Source organism: Hyalella azteca, unplaced genomic scaffold (assembly GCF_000764305.2).
Source record: "Hyalella azteca isolate HAZT.00-mixed unplaced genomic scaffold, Hazt_2.0.2 contig5323, whole genome shotgun sequence".
Classification (NCBI taxonomy): domain Eukaryota; kingdom Metazoa; phylum Arthropoda; class Malacostraca; order Amphipoda; family Hyalellidae; genus Hyalella; species Hyalella azteca.
Genome location: NW_025935517.1, coordinates 76,727 through 97,907, shown reverse-complemented (window position 1 = coordinate 97,907; position 21,181 = coordinate 76,727). Strand labels below are relative to the sequence as shown.

Sequence of the window (21,181 nt, the reverse complement as noted above, 5' to 3'; positions counted from 1 at the left end):
GCTGAAGAAGTCATTTTCCCCATCCTCGTCATTGCTGGTGATGCTGCTGCCCTCCTCAACGGTCTCCCTCAGGGCTGCTTCCACGGCAGTCTCCAAGGCCTTCGGTACCCTGCTGAGATGGCTGTGATTATGCTTTTCCAGCCAGAACAGGCAAAACTTAGGGTGGAAGGCCGCTGCCAGCTGGCACTCCTTGTCTTCTAGGAGGGACCCAAACCTTTTCGTGATGCCTGCCAGCATTGCGTCCACCAGAGGACTGCAGTACAACATGTCTTGTGTTACTACCAGTAACACAAGAGTGACAAGACGTGATTGGCTGACAAACATTTGATGACGTAGTCAGCCGTCAGTGTGGGCGTGGCACACAGCTTACGATACTTAGCATTAAATCAGAGATTTTAAAACATTTTTAGCGGACTGCCAGTTAGCGGAACTAAATTTAGCGGAAGCTAATCAGTCCGCTAAAGGTTTTCAAAGTTAGCTGAACAGCTAATCCGCTAAGGAAAAAGTCAGCTTCGCTAATTAGTGGTTAGCGGAACTGTGCCCACCACTGTCCATGGGACTTTGTAATTGTAAATAAGTTCGCAGCTCGTAAATGACTTTTCACAGCAGTGCCGGGATAAATCCCAGCATTAGCATTAGTTATAATATTTTTTAGTATCCGCGCACATGGACATGTGCATTCTGGGTTACTCTAAAAATTTTAGCAGTCAAGGAGCATCAATGGGTCCCTTGTTGACAGGATAAACAAACAAAGGGACACGTGGGGAAGGCAAAGCAGCACTGTCCCGCAAGTGTCTATCCCAGCACTCACAGATGGGTGTCAATGAAACAGACTTGCTTAACATCTTATATCAAGTCCATCTTCACATGACATGCTCTGCAAAACAGAGTACCTACCATAAGAAAGGCAGAACTTATATTAGTCTTAACTCTTAAAGGTAATTACTTTGAACATACCGTAAGTTGGCAACGACTGAGCAATTCAATATGCTTTAGGATTATTGATTTCTATCTAGGTGGCATAATCCATACCCAGGATGGTGCCGTTTTCCGCGGATTAATCCGGCGTAAACGAGGCTCCAAGCCCTTCTACTGGCGTACAACGCGGCGTACAAAGAGCTAAAATAACGTTATTGGCGCACACGCCCGGCGTACGTCCGCATCTGGCTTGTCCCGACGTACCGTACGTCCGCATCTGGCTTGTCTTGGCGTACATCCGCATCTGGGTGATCTGGCTTGTCCGGACATACGTCCTCATCTGGTTTTGAGCATTTTAGTGCATACTAACGCGTTTTATGGCAATTTAGTGCCTTCTAATGCGATCTAGTGCGTTCTATTACGATCTAGTGCGTTCTATTACGATCTAGTGCCTTCTAATGCGATCTAGTGCGTTCTATTACGAACTTTATTATATTATTAACAACATGGCACATTATAACAACATTATATTATTAACAACATGGCACATTATAACAACATAACGCATCATAACATAGCACAGTTTAACAACACACCATATTATAACAACGTAACACATCATCACCTAGCACAGTATTAGCACAGTATAACAACATAACACATCATAACATAGCACAGTATAACAATATAACATAACACATCATAACACAGCACAGTATAACAACATAACATAGCACATCATATCATAGCACAGTATAACAACATAACATAACACTTCATAACATAGCACAGTGTTGCCGGGTCTAAAATGTCTTGCGCCGCAGGTGAGATAAACCTGTTATCTGCTTCTAACTAACTGGCAACAACCCTACTCTGAATGAAGGAAAATGAAAGACTGGTTCTAATGCAAAATGAATTAAAATATGGGACAGTAAATAAACACACAACTCAATAAAATTGCAAATGAAATGGTTGTTTTAATTTGAAATGTGTAATGAAAATATGCTAGTGAATTGGATGTAAGGAGTGAATTAATTTAGAATGTGTAATGAAAATGCACTGGTTAATCGAATGAAAGGAGCATGGACAGGTGGAGATGAGCAGATATAACTGCAAACAAAAAGAACAGAATAAAAATGCAAATCATGAATGACTGATAACCTGATGGGAGGTAGAATGTAGACAAAGCAAGAACAATTAAACTCCATAAAACTAGTAGCAGCTCATCTCCATATTGTGAATTTATCTTTACAATTAATAAGTACTTAACGAGGGTTGAATTGAAAGGAATCACAAGAGAACAGATAAATAAAGGAATGCTGCAAGATGAATTGTGAACATAACTAGCTGGAATTATTTATAATCATAATCCAATATAATAAATTAACTTCTTCAAACTAAACCATATCAGTCAGAGATGAATACAACCAAAGTAAATGCAAGGAAACACAAGAAATTAATATCAATGAAATTAGCAAAATACAAAGACAAAACTTAACCTAAATTATCAATGAATAAATTATATAAATTTCTATGCCACTCACCAGTGCAACTGAATGCCCAGGCTGAGATACTGAGTAGGAATCCAAATACTAAGAGTGATAATTCAAGTTTGCAAATTATACTTTGGTCATCTACACTGAAAAAGATAAAAATATTGAATTTAATTTAAATTGAGTTGGATTGAGAACTGAAGATATATGATAATTAGTAAAGAAGAGACATGAAGGTTGGGCTACACAGTAGCCTAATTTAACCTCCGGTAACATGCCCCCCCACTAGCGCAATCCTTTGTACACTGGAGGTCCAAAACACTCGTACACCCGCTTAAAATTTGTGCAAATGGTGCATCTTTCCCACAACCCTATGTAGAAACACTCGGCATTGACGTCTCCTCGCGTCCAGGGGTTATTGTGCCGGGTATAGTTACAACATCTATAGACGTCTGTGCTAATTGGACCAAACTGGAAAAACTGAGTCGAGTGTCAAAGTGTTAAGGTATGTTTTTCACGATCTTTTTTGTTATAGTGAAATCACTAGTCTCAATTAAAATTGTGTGAAATTACAAACCATCCTGTAAGCTTACAGATACAGAAGAAATGCTACATGGCTGCTGATATGAAGCTTGCAGTGGACAAGGTTGTTGTCAATGCTCAATGGCATGTCCAGGGATACAGTAATATCACATTAATAATACGGTAATTAATGAATATGGTGATATCATATCAATAAAAGAAAAACAAGTAAAAATTGCAGAAAATGTCATTTATTTTACATCTACATCATCTACAATGAAAGAGGAGGACTTCAGAGTACTGTTAGTAATGGATGAGTACACTCTGCATGCTTCAAACAATTTAACATTAACTTTTATTGCAAGTGTCCCAGATTACCCTGTTCCCAGGGGTAAATCGGGATGGTTTTATTTTGCATCTGGCACCTTACGAATAGCATATGGAATTTTTTGAAGATGCCATTCGATAACCCTCGCAAAGAGCTATAAAATGAGCCTAAACTTGTTTCTGAAATGTTTCATGGTAAGAAGTTATTTAACAAAAAACGCTCAAAACCATCCCTTTTTACCACGTTTGACGGTATTACCGTATCCATAAACATGCCATTGAGCATTTACAACAACCTTGTCCACTGCAAGCTTCATATCAGCAGCCATATAGCATTTCTTCTGTATCTGTAAGCTTGCAGGATGGCATGTAATTTCACACCATTTTAATTGGGTTAAGTGAATTCACTATAAAAAAAAAGAGATCATAAAAAACATACCTGAAACAGAAAGGAATGTTTTAGAAACAACCATCATATGTTTTGGAGAAATAAATCATAGTTTAGGTTAATTACTTTTCATTCTTTGTTGCCCGGTGCACAATTCTATACATGACATTCTGTGCACAATTTTGTGATGACCAATGATGCATTAATTTTTTGATAAGTGAAATTTTTTCACTGAGCAAGGTAAATGCAATCAAAATTCTTTGTTGTTAATCAATTTTTTGTTAACTGGAGCCTTTGCTAACTGAGGTTAAACTGTAAATGACTTTTTAGGAGTGTCCCTTATTAATCCAGAGGGGTGTCCCTTATTACCCCAGCGCGCAGAAATGGCTGCCATTTTTTTTAATGAGATAGGCAAATTCTGTCAACCGCATTTTTCAAGCTGACACCTATGTGCAACTTTTATGTAATTAAAATTTTTTAATAGGGCAAATATTTTTTTTTGCTCCAGACCTTGGTAAAGGTTCTTTTCCAAAATCGCACTTTTCAAACTTTTTTTCATTGAATTTTTAGAGATAGTAAAAATGTAAGGTTTCTTAACTAGCTTTACACTTAATAAATACCTAGTAAAAATGCTGAAGTTTACTCCACTATTTTTAGTTTTGCAATATTTTGATTACTTTAGCTGCTACAACATTACTACAAAATATGGGGCACGCTTCCGGATTTACCCCACCCATCCCTAATTACCCCGTTTGATGGTAGTCAACTCCTGGGAAGGGCAAAATTAAATTATAAAAGCAATAATGGGTATTTTAAAGTCAATGAAACCAGCAGTTCTTAAGGTATACACAGACTTAGTGTTTTCTATTGGCAGTCCTTTCAATTCTATTAAAATGGATGAATTCTAGGGCTCTATTATGAAGATTAAAATGTTTGTAGTGGATGGAGAGCTTTTACTTGATAAAAGTGTAAATATTGTAACAAATATAGTATAAATAAAAAATCTGTTTGTATTTATTTTTGTAGTCCATTCTTCAGGACTTGGTAACGAAATGCTTTAAGGCAAGCATTACCATAATCTTTGTTTTGAATCTTTTTACTGAAGGTTCAATTTGAATTTGAAAAGAAATTTTTTAGAAATTATATGTATTGTATGAATAAAGAAGTATCTTATTGATAATTCCACTATTATATTTATTTTATTCTAGATTTTTTTTTTCTAGAGGGTGAGAACCCAGATGTGACTTTAACAGTCCATATTATTATTTATTTGTATAGAATTTTCCAGGTCTGTATCATAAGCTCCTGAATAAACTGGTGCAGCATTGGCATGGCCAACTTAGTCAATGGAGAAAAAAGCATGAGCAGCAGCAGTAGCCCTGCAAGTGTGAAGAATAATGCCCCTCAGAAGGGTGGAAATAGCTTCCCATGTGAAGCATCAGTGTCAGATTGCAATGAGAGTGATTCAAGTTATTTAGATGTTTCCTTAGCTGATTCTATAAGTGTTTATTTGGGTAGTTCAGATGATGATATCACTGAGAAAGGAAGTGGAACTGGAACTAAGGAAAACTTGACATGTAGTTCTAAAATGATTTCAACTTCAAAAGAGACTACCCCTTCTAATGAGGACATTGATAATCATGTTGAAGTTGATAACACTGCTACTGGAAAGGGCAAAATAGAGGACATCAATAAGCATGCTGAAGTTGATAACAGTGCCACGGAAAGTGGCAAAGTAGAAGACATCGATACGCATGTTGAAGTTGATAACAGTGCCACTGAAAGGGGCAAAGTAGAGGACATTGATAATCATGTTGAAGTTGATAACACTGCTACTGGAAAGGGCAAAATAGAGGACATCAATAAGCATGCTGAAGTTGATAACAGTGCCACGGAAAGTGGCAAAGTAGAGGACATCGATAAGCATGTTGAAGTTCATAACAGTGCCACTGAAAGTGGCAAAATAGAGGACATCGATAAGCATGTTGAAGTTGATAACAGTGCCACTGAAAGTGGCAAAGTAGAGGACATCAATAAGTGTGTCGAAGTTGATAGCAGTGCCATGGAAAGTGGCAAAGAAGAGGACATCAATAAGCATGTTGAAGTTGATCGCAGTGCCACGGAAAGTGGCAAAGAAGAGGACATTGATAAGCATGTTGAAGTTGATAACAGTGCCACTGAAAGAGGCAAAGATATCAGAACTGAGGATGCCATTTCTGTTGATCATTGTGAGGTCCCTACACAGGTGCCAAGAACTGAAGCAAATTTAAAATTGAATGAACAGAATTCTCAGGAAAATTGTATGGATGTAGAAAAGTTCAATGAAACTGCAACCAATGCTCCCAAAATTTGTGCCAATCAAGATAATGAAATTACAACTGGTCTTCTTGGTAAGAAGAGAAAATTAGATGACAGTGACTCAGATGTTATTGAGATTGATGATGAACAATTGTCTAAAAAGGCTAAAACTACACATATTTCAAAGTCTTCTACTTATAAAAATGGAATGTTTACAAATCAAGTTGAAAATAACAATTTACATGCTTCTGACGATTCAATGATTATTGATGATCCAGAAGAATTACCAATTAATGCTCCAAAAAATGACAAGCTTGAAAAAAATGCCACAAACCCTGCTGTTGGTCAATTGCCCTCTCAGCAAATTTCAGCTCAAAACCAAAGTTCTAATAAAAAGTCTGCCGAAGATGTTGAGATTCTTGACAGTTATGTACCAGAAAATGTTAGCAGTGCGAAATTGAACTCGAGTAAGGAAATTAATGGAAGCAGCTCAACTGAAGTATCCAAGGAAATTCAGGAAGATGCATCCCCGGGTAAGAATTCCAACAAAAGGAAAGGCACTGAGGAAAACATTGAAGATGAAACAGATGAAGCCACACCTGAAAGTCCACAGAATTTAGCTGCTATTCTCACTCCATTAAAGCTGGATTGTACCACTGAAGAGCTGTCTGAGGTGCAGTCAAAGACTTACAGTCAGTTTCAGTCTGACTATTTGATGTTGCTGGGGATTCTTCAGAATATAGATACTGTAAAGGTTAGTGGCTTTAAATTTAAAATGCATAAAAATGAATTGAATTTGAAAAATATACTGCAAATTGTCTCATTTGAAGCAAAAGTGAAACTTTTGTGGTCCATCAAAGTTCTTGTTTGAATGCTATGGTATATGTTCTTTGAATTCAGACTGCTTACATATTTGCTCTATGAAATAATCTTATTCAACTTGGTAGAAACCTTTGTCTCTGTATTTTATGTTAGATTTGACTGCTTGAATTTAATTTGATGATGCTACTTAAAAATGTCATGTCAAATGATCAGAAAATGACTGCTTCCCACTTTTACAATTTCCAAATTATTTCCAGGTCATTGATTCTCATAGTAAGCCAAGTGGTCGTGGAGGTCGGGCTCGAGGTGGTCTGCATCGTGGCCAGGGTCAAAATCGAGGCCAAGACACTCAAGCCTCATCTGGGTCTACTAAAAAGTTTCCCGAATGGCAGTATCCTACTACAACTCGCAAATCCAGCAACAAGAAATCCTCTGCCTTGACCATTACCATTCCAACCTCACCTGAAATTCCAACCATTAATACAAGCAAGAGAACATCTAGAAAATCAGACTCACTGAGTCTTCCTCTTAAGGGGAGCAGCGCACCCTTAGCAAATGCACGTCGTGCTCGTGCTGATGACGTTGATGTGGCTGAAATTCCTACTCCAGCGGGTGCTAAACCTACGGTTTCAGCTACCAAAAGAAGGGAAGAGAGTCCTGAGATTGAGGTTGTGTCTGAGAAGAAGATCAGCACTCCAGGGCTAAATGTGGGTGTTGGATATGAACTAAGTAAAAATTTTATTCTTGTATTGAAGATGTTCTTAACCAGCATTGATGATTGCAGAGTATCATTACTGTTAAAGTTTATTATTATTTATCTCTCAGTATTAGCCAATTTTGGTCAATGAAAAAAATAAAAGAATGATTTTGAACTTTTACTGCTAATGTTATTTGTACATCAGACTATCATTTGCCTTAAAGCTACTAACACGTCTGTATGTGTGCAGGTAAAAACGCCCACCGTTCAGAAAGTTGCACCCGCCTTTGTTCCTGCATCTCATGCTGCATTGCTCAACATTTTAGCTCGCCCTATCAACATGCATCCAGTATCCATTGCTGTGAAGGACCGAAAAGAACTTGGTTTGTAAATGATTGCACTAACTTGATTATAATTCTTCTGTTTTATATGTTTCCTTTGCTGATTCTTAAAAAATGAATAAATTTTATACATTTTAAATAAATACCAAAAATAAAAATTGAATTATCTTCAATAATTCAATTTTTATCTCACTGATCCTAAGTTTATTATCATTTGTGTTAGTGTTGAATTAGGTTCTGCTGAGATTAAACACTTCTCCATGCTGATTTTTTGACATGTAATGATATTAATAAAGAACCTACCAACTAAAATTAATTTGATGAATAATTTTTATCATGAAATAATATTTAAAATTTTCTTTGATAATCTTTTGTGTTGAAATCTTCGTCCCTGATGAGCATAGAAGATTTGCTAAGAAGCTAGGAGAATAACACAATGTTGGTTATGGTAATCAATATGACTTATTTTATCATGAAGCATCAGTTATCACAGCATTTATAAACAAGAAGAGTAAATAACATCACATAAAGCTATTAATTTGCTCTAAATTTTGTTCTATTTCATACACTTTTGTCTTTATTAGCAAAGAATGGGAAAGCCAAATATTAAGAAAAAGTTGCTGATGAAACTACAGCGATGTAATGATTCTAAGCATCTTAACTGTATTTGTAATGATACAATGATTTTGTTTCCTAATGAATAATGTAATGTTCATAGTAATGATTTTGTTTCCTGGTTTGCTTGCAGATGGGATGGTGAAGGCAGCTCTGGTGAAGAGTCAACAGGGTTTCGTAGAGTGGCTGTTTGGACTGCAGCTCCTTAAAGACAGGATGATGTGTCACAAACATCCTGATAAACCAGTCAAAGTGAGAGTCTTTATAATATTCTTGACTCATTAAATTCTTAAATATTATTCTCATCTTTAGTAATAATGAACCATTGTTATTTCAACGAGCACAAAATTCAATCACTTATTGTATATCCTGTTAATACTTGAAAATTTAATTCTAATACCTATGTTGCTAAATTCATTCCAAATAATTTTTTAGTTACAATTTTCGTCTATATTTCTATGTTAGGAATATCCAGTCTCATCTACAAAGACTCTAAGATCACTTTGTTACAGCTGGGACTGTTCCAAATGCCATCAATACTGCCATCATCTGGAGGATACGTTTGGTTAAGTGACTGCTGCTCTCACGGCACAAAGTTTGTTTCAATTTACTCCGGCTCCATATTTGCTATTGGTCTTAAAGAAGGCATCTCAGCGACGTCTGTTTTGAAGCTTATCTATCATTGGAGTTGTCAGACCACCGTGACCAATGTTGAAAACTGGGTCAAGGTTTGTCTCATAGGTTAAGGTTTGTCAGATAGTGTTTACAGAATGTTTGTACAAGTTATGGTTGGTTGAGTTATGTTCAAACAATGTTTGTGAGTGTTAAGGTTGGTCAAATAGTGTTCAAACACAAGTGTTTGGAATGTTACAAGTGTCATTGGTCAAGTTTACCAAGTTTGGTAGAAAGAATTTGGATGGAAGAAGAAGGTATTCAAAATAACTATTGTATTTTTCATAGCATGAGCATTTACTAGAAATTATTGATCACATTCTCATTTGTTTTATTAGTTTCCTTGCAGCTTTCTTGGATAGCCCATGATACATAAGAAATCATATAAATTAACTCCTACAGGAACCCCCTTGACTTGAAACCTTTGTTGCAGGTATCGCGCGAAGTGATAGGCAGGTGCTACCACTACCTGCGGTGCGTGTGCTCCGTCATCCTGCAAGACAAGCTGCACAGCATGGGATGCCATGGATCTGCCGTTGAATTGGGCGTCGTGTCTCTGGGAACAACCACTCCTGACGGCGCTAAGAAGAGCGTTAAGGTCTTCACTTGTTATGATTTAAAGTTGCTCTTCTAACCTGAATATTACCAGTACTTCCATTATCGTTAATAGCTTAATGTCACTCTTCTGCCTTAAGTATTACCAGTGATTCCATTTTCTGTAATAGCTCTTCTCCGTTCCTCTATCTTAAATATTACCATTACATCAACTGTCATTGATAGTAGCTTTACGCTGCTCTCACACCTTAAATACTACAAGTACTTACATTGTCCCTAATAATCCTGTCACCGTTTTAATCAAATTGTGATATATAAGATACAATAATATTGGAATGTCGGGGGTTTGTTATACCCTTACTATTTACCTCTGTTACATTGCCGGTGCTCTGTTCAGGTGGAAATCCTGGGTCTATATGACCGGCAATCGAAGGCGTTCAGGCTGTATGCGTCGGAGCCTCAGAGCAACGTGAACTCGGCGCAGCGCTTCTTGCACATCCTCAAGCCTGTGCTCTCTACGGTGCATCATAACGCCGTTATAGTGTGCGATGGCAGCATCGATAAGACCAGCCTGCCTGCCATGAACTATAAAAAAGTAACTACATCTTTCTGCATTTGTGTGAACAGTTATTTTAGACAGTTATTTATTTCTATCAACAATATTGACGAATTCCAGAAAGTTTCATATTGTCAACTGTCGAGAATTAAGTCACGATTTCGATATTGCTGGAACATTAAAATGAACAATGAATCTCTTGATTGATGTAAAATATAGAATGTGGTTAATTTTATTCAAGAGCAGCGAAATATATTCTCCAACCACGTTGTTATAGCGAAATGTTGTTATAGTCACCGTTTTTCTTAGGTTCAATTTGTTTTATTAAAAGTTTACCCATTTTGCTGTGGATATTGGTTGCTCCTAATGCATCAAGTTAGGAGAACTTGGTTAACATATTTTGTTCATGGATATACCAGATAATTCGAGTTTTATTTTTAAATAAATAGGTACCAAAAATGACTAATTGTTGCTCTGCAAATATTCGGGCACAATCAGATCAATATGAAGGTCCATTTTTGTATTAAAGAAATATTTGTTTAACGGCTGAGAGGTTGTTTCTCTCTTTTTGCAGCTTGTAGTTTGTCAACATAATCATGACGGCACTCGGGAAGACTCCAACTCTACCATCATGTCTTACCTCAGGAAGCACGTACCTAAGATGTTTCAGGTGAGCTCCATGTACACGTAATGGCTTAATATTAATAGGTTGGCAAAATTTGTTCCTGTAAGCATTTTTCGTTGAAGACCAGAGAATATGTTTTATTGGCAATTTTATTATTATGTTTTTTCAATAGATCGAACAATATTTTTCGTTTGCACTGGTAAATCGAAAATCAGCATGCCAATGGACATTTTTATTTATTTTTATTTTTTTTAATAACGTTTCAAATGTATCAATCATTCATTATCAAGTTAGAAGGCGCATTGAGTGATGAAATCTCATACAAAATCTGAAGTACAAAATCATGTAAATAGGATACTATTCAAAAATCAAAAATGATAGAAATAATTACCAAATCACAAAAATATTGAGATAATCAAGAATTAGAGCACCAAAAATTACTCCGAAAACCGTCTCAAGGTTCTGACAACTTCAGTAGTTTGTAGGTTGATGGCTGGGGTCCTATCCTTAATGATGATGGCCTCAGCCATCGCGAGTCGGTTGGCGTCGTGACATCGTTGTTGTCGACGAAAATTTCATCACTCAATGCGCCTTCTAACTTGATAATGAATGATTGATACATTCAAAACGTTAAAGAAATAAAAAAGTCCATCGGTACTCTGATTTTCGATTTACCAGTGCCAACGAAAAATGTTGTTCGATCTATTGAAAAAACTAACTAGAAAATTATCAATAAAACGAATTATCTGGTCTTCAATGAAACCTGCTTAAAGTAATGGCTTAAGTGCACGTGACGGCCTAAAAACATGTCGCTCCCTATTTCTTGAAAAACTTTAAGTAATTTGCTGACAAAGTTACAAACTCATTACTAGGTATTTTTGATAATACGTACAGTCCCTGATCTTTTATTCACGAGGCAAGCAAGATTTCACGATTTTTTTATTGAATGACAAGAATAATTGCTATATGTACATCATTTAGGTTGAAAGTTTGCATTCATGGAGAAGTTAAGAAGTTATTTATGTTGAAGACTCTAGTGTATATTAATGTCACGTGTGACTTTGAAATACGTAGTTCTCCACTTCAGCTTCTCTGTAATTGAGAAAAGTTGTAATTGTTGTAATTGAGAAAAGTTTTTAACTGTTCAAATTTAAAAGTTTTTTCGGAATCTAGAAAGTAATTCAGGAAGACATCAATCAGAAAATAAGTTACATATAGAAGTACTTTACTGGTAAAGTTTTTTTCAGAACTCGTTGTCAACACTAACCCTGGAGCAAGTGCAGTTAGTGCTGGACGAGTTATGCTGGAGGGAAACGTTCGGACGGTCGCCATCACATTCCTACATCAACATGATGCAGCAGCTCGCCTACCTCACATACAGGGAGACCGAGAGTTAGTCTTTTGTTTTTGTTCTTGTGATTGCCCATTGAGGTAATTGTTACTAGGGAGGAGTGGGGGTAGGTCAGTTGTTCAGGGGCCATACTTTCAAAACTCGCTAAGTGAACGTAAGTACTTACGCTCTATTTTCTTGTCTATGATTGGTGGATTTTGCTTGAAAGGCCGCCAATGATTGGCTGATGAACTTACGATCTCTTAACTTTTTTTGAAAGTATAGGGCCAGGGCAATAGATCCAAAGGTCATACAACCATCACTGGCTCGCTGACCTGCCAGAACCAGTTTATTGCATTCCATTACACACTGCATAAGCCAGGTACTCATTTATCAACCAGAATTGGATTAATGGCTGAGTTGGAATGCGAATCACTGTGCTACATTGTACATGTTATTGCTTTCGATGTACAAGTTTAAGTTGGTGTCATCTCTTTTAACATTCATGTGTATGTTTATAAGCCAAGCCTGTAATTTCCACATTCAAGTATTGATTCGGCGAGTCGAAGCTTCTACTGTCACATTTTTTTCTGTACCCAGCTTATATTCAATCATTGAAATTAATTGATTTAATTTTAATTTCTATTTCCGTTTTCATATACGTGTGTGCAGATAGCTTAATACAGACATATCATTTACAGACAATGGTCTGCTGTGTCTACTCGACTTCCTAGCACACACTCACTCCAAGTGCTGGCGCTACGTAGCAGACAGCGCCGCGCCTCCCATCACACTGCCCCCCAGCCCCAATCCCAGCCTTCCGTCCAAAAACTTGTACCCGCTGCCTGCAGTGATACCCATCAACCGCTCCTCTGCGCCTGCTGTGCACCCTGCTTTTGATGTGGACGTCAACGACATCAATAAGAACCTCGTGGGAGTCCCGCAAACTATTGATGTGCACCCCAACAATGTGAGGCATCTGTTACTTAGTGGCCGAAAAATAATTTTTATCTAAAATGTTTTGAATAGATAACTTGTTGATTCATGTTTAGGCGTTACATATTACCGATAGAGTTAAGATTGCTTTGAGCCTCTTGATGACTTCAAGAGGCTAGAACAGATATTCCGAAGTTGTCAAATAGGTGCCGTGCCATTAATACTAGTTAGCTATTAATAAGTAAATAAATGACTTACGAGGGCTGTTGATGTATTAGGCACTAATCAAGAAAGGTATACTATGATGTATAATTATTCATATTTAATTTTTATAAATATGTAATTAATTAAATTGAAAAAATTATTTGTAGGACAGAAAGTTGAATTGCTGCACGCTGTATGATGAATGATGTGAATTGATAGCGCTTGATGTACCTACTCCTAACAACCAAGTGAATTTCCTTCAAACTAGAACTATTTCTGTATTTATGCGAACTGTACATGCTTGTATGATGGTCAGATTAAAACGTATTCACGTGAGCAGGTGATAAGTCCAGTGACGCACGAGAACAAAGTTGTGCTCACCATCGTTAACAACGAAATCCGCTCCATGCGCAACACGAGCAAGAGACCCAAGCCCATACGTCTGGAGCCTGCCAGCAAGACTCCAACCGAGTAAGTCTTTACGTATGCCATGAAGATTATCTGTTCTCAATTGCTATTTACGTTTATTAAGCTGTGAGTTTCTGCCAGACAAACATACCGAACCTTCATGTTGACATGCCAGGCCCTCATGTTGACATGCCAGATTCTCATGTTGACATTCCAGGCCCTCATGTTGACATGCCAGACCCTCATGTTGCCATGACTCACCCTCATGTTGCCATGTTAGGCCCTTTTTGTGCTGACATGCCTGTCTGTTCATTACTGTAAGCATGTTTTAACATATTTTCGTATCAGATACATAATGAATATATCAGCAGTTCACTGGTTAATTTCATTGTTACTTGGCTGTTATTTCGAATCATCAATTGATTCATAGTAAAACATTTGACAATGTTGTATGCTCGTTTTTTTTTAAGCAATTTAAGTTTAGATTTTCAATAGCAATTTTGTTCACTGACAGGTCTCCCAAAAATAGCACCAAAGCAACTATTAAAGACACTCCAACGACCACATCGATAGTTGCTGCAGCTTCCATCAAGTCGCCTGCCCCTAGCATTTCTACAGTGGCGTCTGGTGAACCATCTCTTGTTACTCTAGATGACACTACGACTACAAGCGAAGTAGTTTCTAATAATCTCTCAAGCTCATTGAATTTGCCCCCTGGTCCAAACAAGCCTTCTACACCAAGCGGTTTTGTTAGCAAACCCATTTCATTTCATCTAGTTAATAACCCAGTTTCCAGCCAAAAACCCATTCTTCCTGATCCTGCTCCTGTTGTTACTGAAGCTGCTTCCGTGACTGGGGCGGTCTCTATTAACAACCTTGGCACTCCACTTTCCAATAGCGCTATTCGCCCACCTCCCGCCAGCAATATTCTCCAGCGTTCTGCTGCTGTTCCAAGTAACCATATCACTGCTGTTAGCAATCCAGCTTCTCCAATTCCCACTCCTTCACCGGTGTCTTCTGCTTCCGTTCAATCCTGCCCATCCCCCGCTTTATCGTCTTCTTCATCTGTTGTCGAGTGTATCACCGAGCTGCAGCCCGGAAAAACAGGGAAGGATCTTGTGTCTTATTACTACGGGGAAGTTCCTGGCGACAGCTCCGTGGCCAGAGAAGACAACCTCTGCAAGATCGAGTGCCATGTGTGTCAGGTGAGTTTATGTGTTGTATTCTCGTACCCCTATATTTGAATGACAATAACCTCATTAAATATGTTGCACTAAAATAAAGGATATTCAACCCAAATTAGGAACTCGTGTGAGCAGGTGTGCAGTGGACGTTATATTGAGAGATATGTTGCTGAAATAGAGAATGAATTTTTTTCAAACAAGAAAGTATCATATTTTCCTGCATTTTAACTCTGATTATGTGTCATACTGGAATTATGTATTGTTTAAATTATTTTTGATACAATTTCACAATTTCGTGAGTTATTTGATCTTATTTGATGAATTTTAGATATACCGGTATCGATTAGTTATTTTATCTTAGAAGTTAGGGAAAATATGATAAGTTCTGCTTGAGAAAACATTCATTCTCAATTTCTGCAAAATAATTCACAGTATATGGTCCATTGCTGGCCTGTGGAACAAGTTATTTTAACAGGCGTTTGATTCTTTTGCATCATTTTGTAGAAATCTCTTTATATTAATTTGGGTATAAAATATTCACTTGTTGTTCGTCCCATTGTGCTAGAATTTCTAATTACAATGAAAACATTTGTATTTGCAGGCCTCTTACATTGACAACGTGGAGTTTTACGAGCACCTCAAGAGCCACTTGTTCGAGAAGGGGCTCCTGGGCCGCGTGATCTGCCCGTACTGCATCCTCAGCTACTCTGATGACGCAGCCGTCGCCATTCACGTCGAGCGGGTGTGTTCACACTCCCACTGCAATACATTATAAACATTCACGTTTAAACATAACATTCACGTATAAACATTCACGTTCATAAACATTTACGTCACGAAGGCACACATTATAAACATTCACGTCGAGCGGGTGTGTTCACACTCCCACTGCAATACATTTAGTGCAATCCTCGCTGGAAATGTGATGATTTCTGCCTAATTTTCATCAATCTGTTCTCAGATTGTCAAATATCATTTGTAAAATCGCATCACGGTCTCCTAAGATTGACTGTCCTCATAATGGTTTCTGCTTCTTCTTCGTGAGTCTGTTTTCAGATTCACGACAATATATATTATATACATTTGTCAAATAACAATTGTATATATTCAAATGTGATAGTTTTTGCTTTATTTTCGTGAATTTTTATGATTGTTAAATAAAAATTGTATATATGCCTTTCGGTCGTCTAAGATCTCTTGTTCATCATGCCGCGAAAACCAATCAGCAGCTGTCTTGGTGTCTTATTTTACTCTGGTGGAGTTCTAATATTCATAGTTCCATCGTTCTCAATTCGTTCCTAAGAAATAATTACGAAATCATTATTTTTTAATTCTATCATTCTATAATTCTAGGCTTCTAGCCTGTATATCTCAACTGTGAGCAAATAAATACAAGCTGTCGGAATTTTATTTAGTTTTTGGGTTTTCCTTTTTGTTGTTTTATCTTCAAACATTTTTTATATAACTCCTGTTAAATAGGAAATGTCCATTTGAAATTGAATTCTTCAGTTCAACTTCCGCTAACCTAATTTTATTCTACCATAGGTTCACAACCCTGAGAGGATGAATGACCTGCTGTGCCGTATCTGCATGATGTCCTTCGAGACGGAGGAGTATCTGATACGCCACATGGCCGACAAGCATGTCGAGGCAGAACTACCCTACCGCTGCGAGGTCTGCAACTACGCCACCTCTTACTACACCAAAGCCATCGACCACTTCCGCACGGTCAGCTCTATAATGAAAGTTGATGTTTGATTTAATCCATTTATAAAACAACTCGCGTGTGTTAGGAATTGAATGGTGGGAAATATGTGTGTTTTCCTTGGTAGATATCACACTTGGAGATGTGTGTGTTACACTCAAAGCAAACCCAATCGTTCATTTAATTTACTATTATATTAAAACCGACAAGTAACCACTCTAAGTTTTACTATTCTCTTTTATTGTTGCACGAGAAGCTTTTATTGTTGTACGACAAGTTTTACAATTCTCTTTTATTGTTGCACGATAGTCGTAAATTTTGCCTCGTAATTACCATTTTAATGACCAGCAAACTGCACATTACCGTGCAGGAGCACCGCGGCGCCCCTTACGTGCAGTGTCACTTCTGTCTTCTGGTGCGCGTTGTGTCGCCGGGAGACGTTGCCTCGCTCTCTTCGTGGTTCTTATCGCATCTCCTTGTAAGTACAATATAATGCTAGGTTTAAATTATATATACCTATCAATGTTATTAAATAAAACCTTGACTTCACTCAGTCATGCTGATGTTCCGCTCACGATGCCCATCAAGAAGGGTTCCGTTTTTGCCGATTTAGCTAAAAATTTTTGACTCGTCTTCTTAAAGGGTTTAGCTAAAAGCATTTTTTTATATTTCATCGATTATATCACGTGTCTAATTATGATCACACATGCAGGAACACGCTCGGGGCCTGCGCTGCACCTACTGTGTACTCACCCTGAAGAATAAGAGTCGGAAGGTCATGCAGGCTCACATGGTCACCCACGCGTCCTACAAGCGCCGGAAAGGTGGCCAGCATCACACGCATCTCAATAGTCGCTCGAAAATCAATTTTTGTTTCGTTGAATCACTCGCCCATTACGCATAGCGATAATTATATTAATAATTATCATTAGCAATTAGTGTGCGGGTTATGCCTTGATCATTTGAAGCAGAGAAGATCCGTGAGATATTACTTAATTAAAAATAGAATTGTTTGTTCCAGAAACAGATAGTCTTCCAAAAAATTTTTTTTACTGTCTGAAACCTCAATTTTTTCTTTGCCCACTCCCGACACAAAAAAAATCATATTTTTCCATCTAAAATATGAAACACTCTCTGTTGTATCATTATATCCTTTCTTCGAATGTTTTCAATTTCTGACAATCGTCGCTCTTATTTTCATTTCATCATCTCCTCCATATTTTGCAAATATTTTATCTGCGATTCGTGATTATTCATTTTGGCAATGGTTTTCGATTCTTAGTCTGCTCATTCATGCTTATTTCTGACCTCCTTATTATGCAGATCTGGTGCGCTATTCTTCATCAACATGCAAGTTAGTGATACCAAACTTGGCGGCGCTGTCGTCCTCGCGCAAGAACGACGCCAACTTATCCAATCCCATCACGAATATGAGGCCCGCCGTCGCCATGAGCAGACTGCTGGACCACAACAAAAGCCTCTCATTGAATGCCTGCAACAATAATTTGTGCTCCGAGTGCAAAAGACCTCTGAGCACACCTGGCCATTACAAGTGAGGAAAGCAACTGGAAAAAGTGGAAATCATGAATTGCTAAAAATATCCGTTGCAATTTGAAATTTTGAATGTTTTGCACAGTTCAAAGTATTCGGTTGGCCATTGATTTCGTCTTTAAGTGAATCATTTCGCATTTAGCTGTAACCTGACATCACAGTGCTGGTTTTAACTTTCACTCTCCTGCCGTGCAGTTCGTACCAGTCGTGCACGCAGTGTCCGTACGCGACTTCGTGCAGCGCTATGATGCCTCGCCACTATCACGTGTTCCATCCCGCGCTCGGACAAGATCGTACCTACAAGATGGGTCCGCCCATCATCCTGCCGCAACCGCTGGTCTGTTGCTGTGGATTCTCATCCAATTCTGGCCACCGGTTGGGTGAGTCTTAGCCTGAATATAGCAGTTGATTCGTTGCCAGTAATAAATAGCCTGAAATGTATCTTGTTTTCATTTTCTCTATTCGAATAAGAGCATTATTATCTAGACAAATTTTCTTGCGCAGCGAAAATGCACAGCAGACTTTTTCACATTCTAGTTGAAAACTTCTGTAACTTCGATAGTAAGGTCATGAAGATTTACAATTGTATCAGCAGTGATTAATCAAGATTTGTTTTATCAGCGACTCATTTGGCGCTGTGCGTGACGGGCAACAAGACCGCCTATCCAGAGGACGTGGATGACTCGCTTCAAACGGATAACGCGCTACAGCAACGTTCAAAGCTGAAGTTAAACCTCGCCATGTTTGTTAGCTCACAAACCGGTGGCGGCTTGAAAATAGCTGAGGAGAACATGAGCTAAGGGTAAGTAAACGATTGCATTTAATGTCAGTGAAGCCCTAGTTAAACCCCAGTCATAATAATTCGGGGTGTTCTAGTGCCGAGTTCTCACGCGTAGGTTTTCAATGAGGTCATGTAGGCGTTAGTTAACACGTTTTTCTTAGCTTAGCTTCGCGTTTGTTTGTTTGTTGTTAAAATTGACAACAAAAATTAGCCCACTTCTGATTGTTCTAGAGATCTGAAATTCGGCATGCAGGCTATTTTCGCCTAACAATTTCAGATACAATCATAAAAACTAGTAATTAGAGACTTACGTTCACCATCAAATTTCCAAAATTTAAGTGTTGTGTGCTTTTCGCTTTAATCATAAATCTGCCCGACACACGTTTTTTTGGGGCGAACCGTAATTTATTTTCTACTTTTTAGTCCACAAGAAAAACGTGGTTTTTTAAAAAGTTTTTTAAGTATTTTATTTTAGTATTGGTTTGTAAGAAATCTTAACGAGTTAGTTCTAGGATTGGTTTTTAAGAAATCTTGACGAGTTAGTTTTAGGATTGGTTTTTAAGAAGCCTTAACCTAGTGAGCGACTTTAAAAGTAACTATAGTAGATTAAGTGCTGGACGAGATTTGCTAATTTGGATGATCTGATAATACGGAGTCAAGTTCTTGACCACTTGGATGTTCTTGAAGCATGTGATTTTGCTTTCGTATTTTGAGAATAAAGGAATAAGAAGTCAGGGTGATTATAGATTATTTTTTGATTACTGTTTGTTATTAGGAACCGAACTCAGTAGTAGGTAACCGTGTCTGGTAACTTCAATGCTTTGGAACTGATTCGTTATTTTTGCGAATATTTCCCCAATTTTGAAATTGATTTGTTGGATGTCTTTTCTTTCCAGGGCGCCGCAATTCATCGGCTACTTGGTCATGGCCAGTGCCATCTTCGTGGTTTTTGTCGCCACATTTTCCTCTTCTGACGAAGACATTCAAGTCTCGGCATCTCACTAGGTGTACTCTATGCAATGAATTTACTTCTATCAGTTCTCAAGATAAATCTCAAGCTCTAGTTGAACGTGTTAGGACTGAAAGTATTACTTTGTTTTTGTTTATCATCATATTTGAGACGGAAAAGATTTTTACGGATAAGTTCTCTAAGGCTAATAATATAATTAATTAAAATTTTAAAATCATCCATAACGGAAATGTTGAATTTGATTATTGATGTGGCAGTTTCAGTGACACAACCTTCAACTTATTTTTTTGTGCGTCTTGCGATGCAGTTTTCTAAAATAATATAAAAGGAAATTAGTAATATGTGAAGTGATTCATAGTGGAACAGAATCGCTACTTGTGTACGTTTTCTTTCGACATGAACTGTGTCGAACTCCTGAACTGCATTGATAAAGCGTAACCCGGGCACACGGCGCACAACAGCTAATCTATGATAATCCTCGTGCAGATTTGAATGCATCCATTTAGTGTTGAGCACCGCTGTTCTATTTAGCTAGATCGTATGGTGGAGTCAAAGGGACTTGAAATTCTTACCACGCTCCGGAAAATACTTATGAGATTGTTATGAGAGTAACAGCATTTGCCTTCTCTGTTCCTGTGAATTTGGTGATGAGAATTGTAATTGACGTCATTTTACTTATGAAATTTTCTTTTTGAATTGTCTGATACATACCCCTTAACGGCGGAAAATCTGCACTGAAAAATTATTATAGTTTCTTACAATGTTTGCAGCGAGTTACTTAGGTTACGGATTTTTCCCCCCTCATTCCGTCTGAAGAGGAGGCGTGTTTGAACGGAGTAATGGGAAAGTTATATTATTTAGGTGTATCTGATGACGGAACGGGGTGATGATGTACTGTTCAGTTACTCGTCTCATCATTTCCAGTTTTGTATGAAAAATGTGATGTAAATAAGTAAGGGAATTTTCCTATTCCTGTCTCTCGTGTAGATGTGTGTGGTGATAGTACAATGAGCTTTGTGCAGTCACGTTCTAAGAACAACTTGTAGGATAAAAAGATGAAGTTCTGTTCATAAGTTCATTAATTTTACGCTGCTCTCTCTTCTAATAGTACAGGTTCTGGAAATATTTCCTTAGGTATAAATTTACTTTTTGACTCACGGATAAGCTAGGATGGTCTTATTGTTCGATTATATCCTCGTGCATCTAAAAGAAACCATCACAGTATGTAAATAAAACATTTTGGCTCCCGGCATCTTGATTATCTTTACATATACCTATCCCTT

The 21,181-nt window shown here is 37.7% G+C and overlaps 1 protein-coding gene across 2 annotated transcripts; it reads left to right on the top strand.

The window, feature by feature from the left end:
- The first annotated feature begins 4,843 nt into the window (after positions 1-4,843).
- LOC108674990 lies at positions 4,844-21,150 on the top strand. 2 transcript variants are annotated; one of them, XM_018162980.2, is made up of 21 exons: positions 4,844-5,278; positions 5,450-6,700; positions 7,026-7,475; positions 7,716-7,848; positions 8,555-8,673; positions 8,934-9,149; positions 9,527-9,691; positions 10,046-10,243; positions 10,779-10,874; positions 12,077-12,221; positions 12,861-13,129; positions 13,640-13,770; positions 14,222-14,912; positions 15,493-15,633; positions 16,437-16,619; positions 16,967-17,074; positions 17,309-17,420; positions 17,920-18,148; positions 18,343-18,527; positions 18,769-18,949; positions 19,825-21,150. In XM_018162980.2, the coding sequence occupies exons 1-20, from the start codon at positions 4,979-4,981 to the stop codon at positions 18,945-18,947; spliced, it is 5,301 nt and encodes a 1,766-aa protein (XP_018018469.1). In that variant the 5' UTR covers positions 4,844-4,978; the 3' UTR covers positions 18,948-18,949; positions 19,825-21,150. The 2 variants fall into 2 exon arrangements, with proteins under 2 accessions (XP_018018469.1, XP_018018468.1); XM_018162979.2 differs by having other exon boundaries at positions 4,844-6,700.
- Positions 21,151-21,181: the final 31 nt, after the last annotated feature.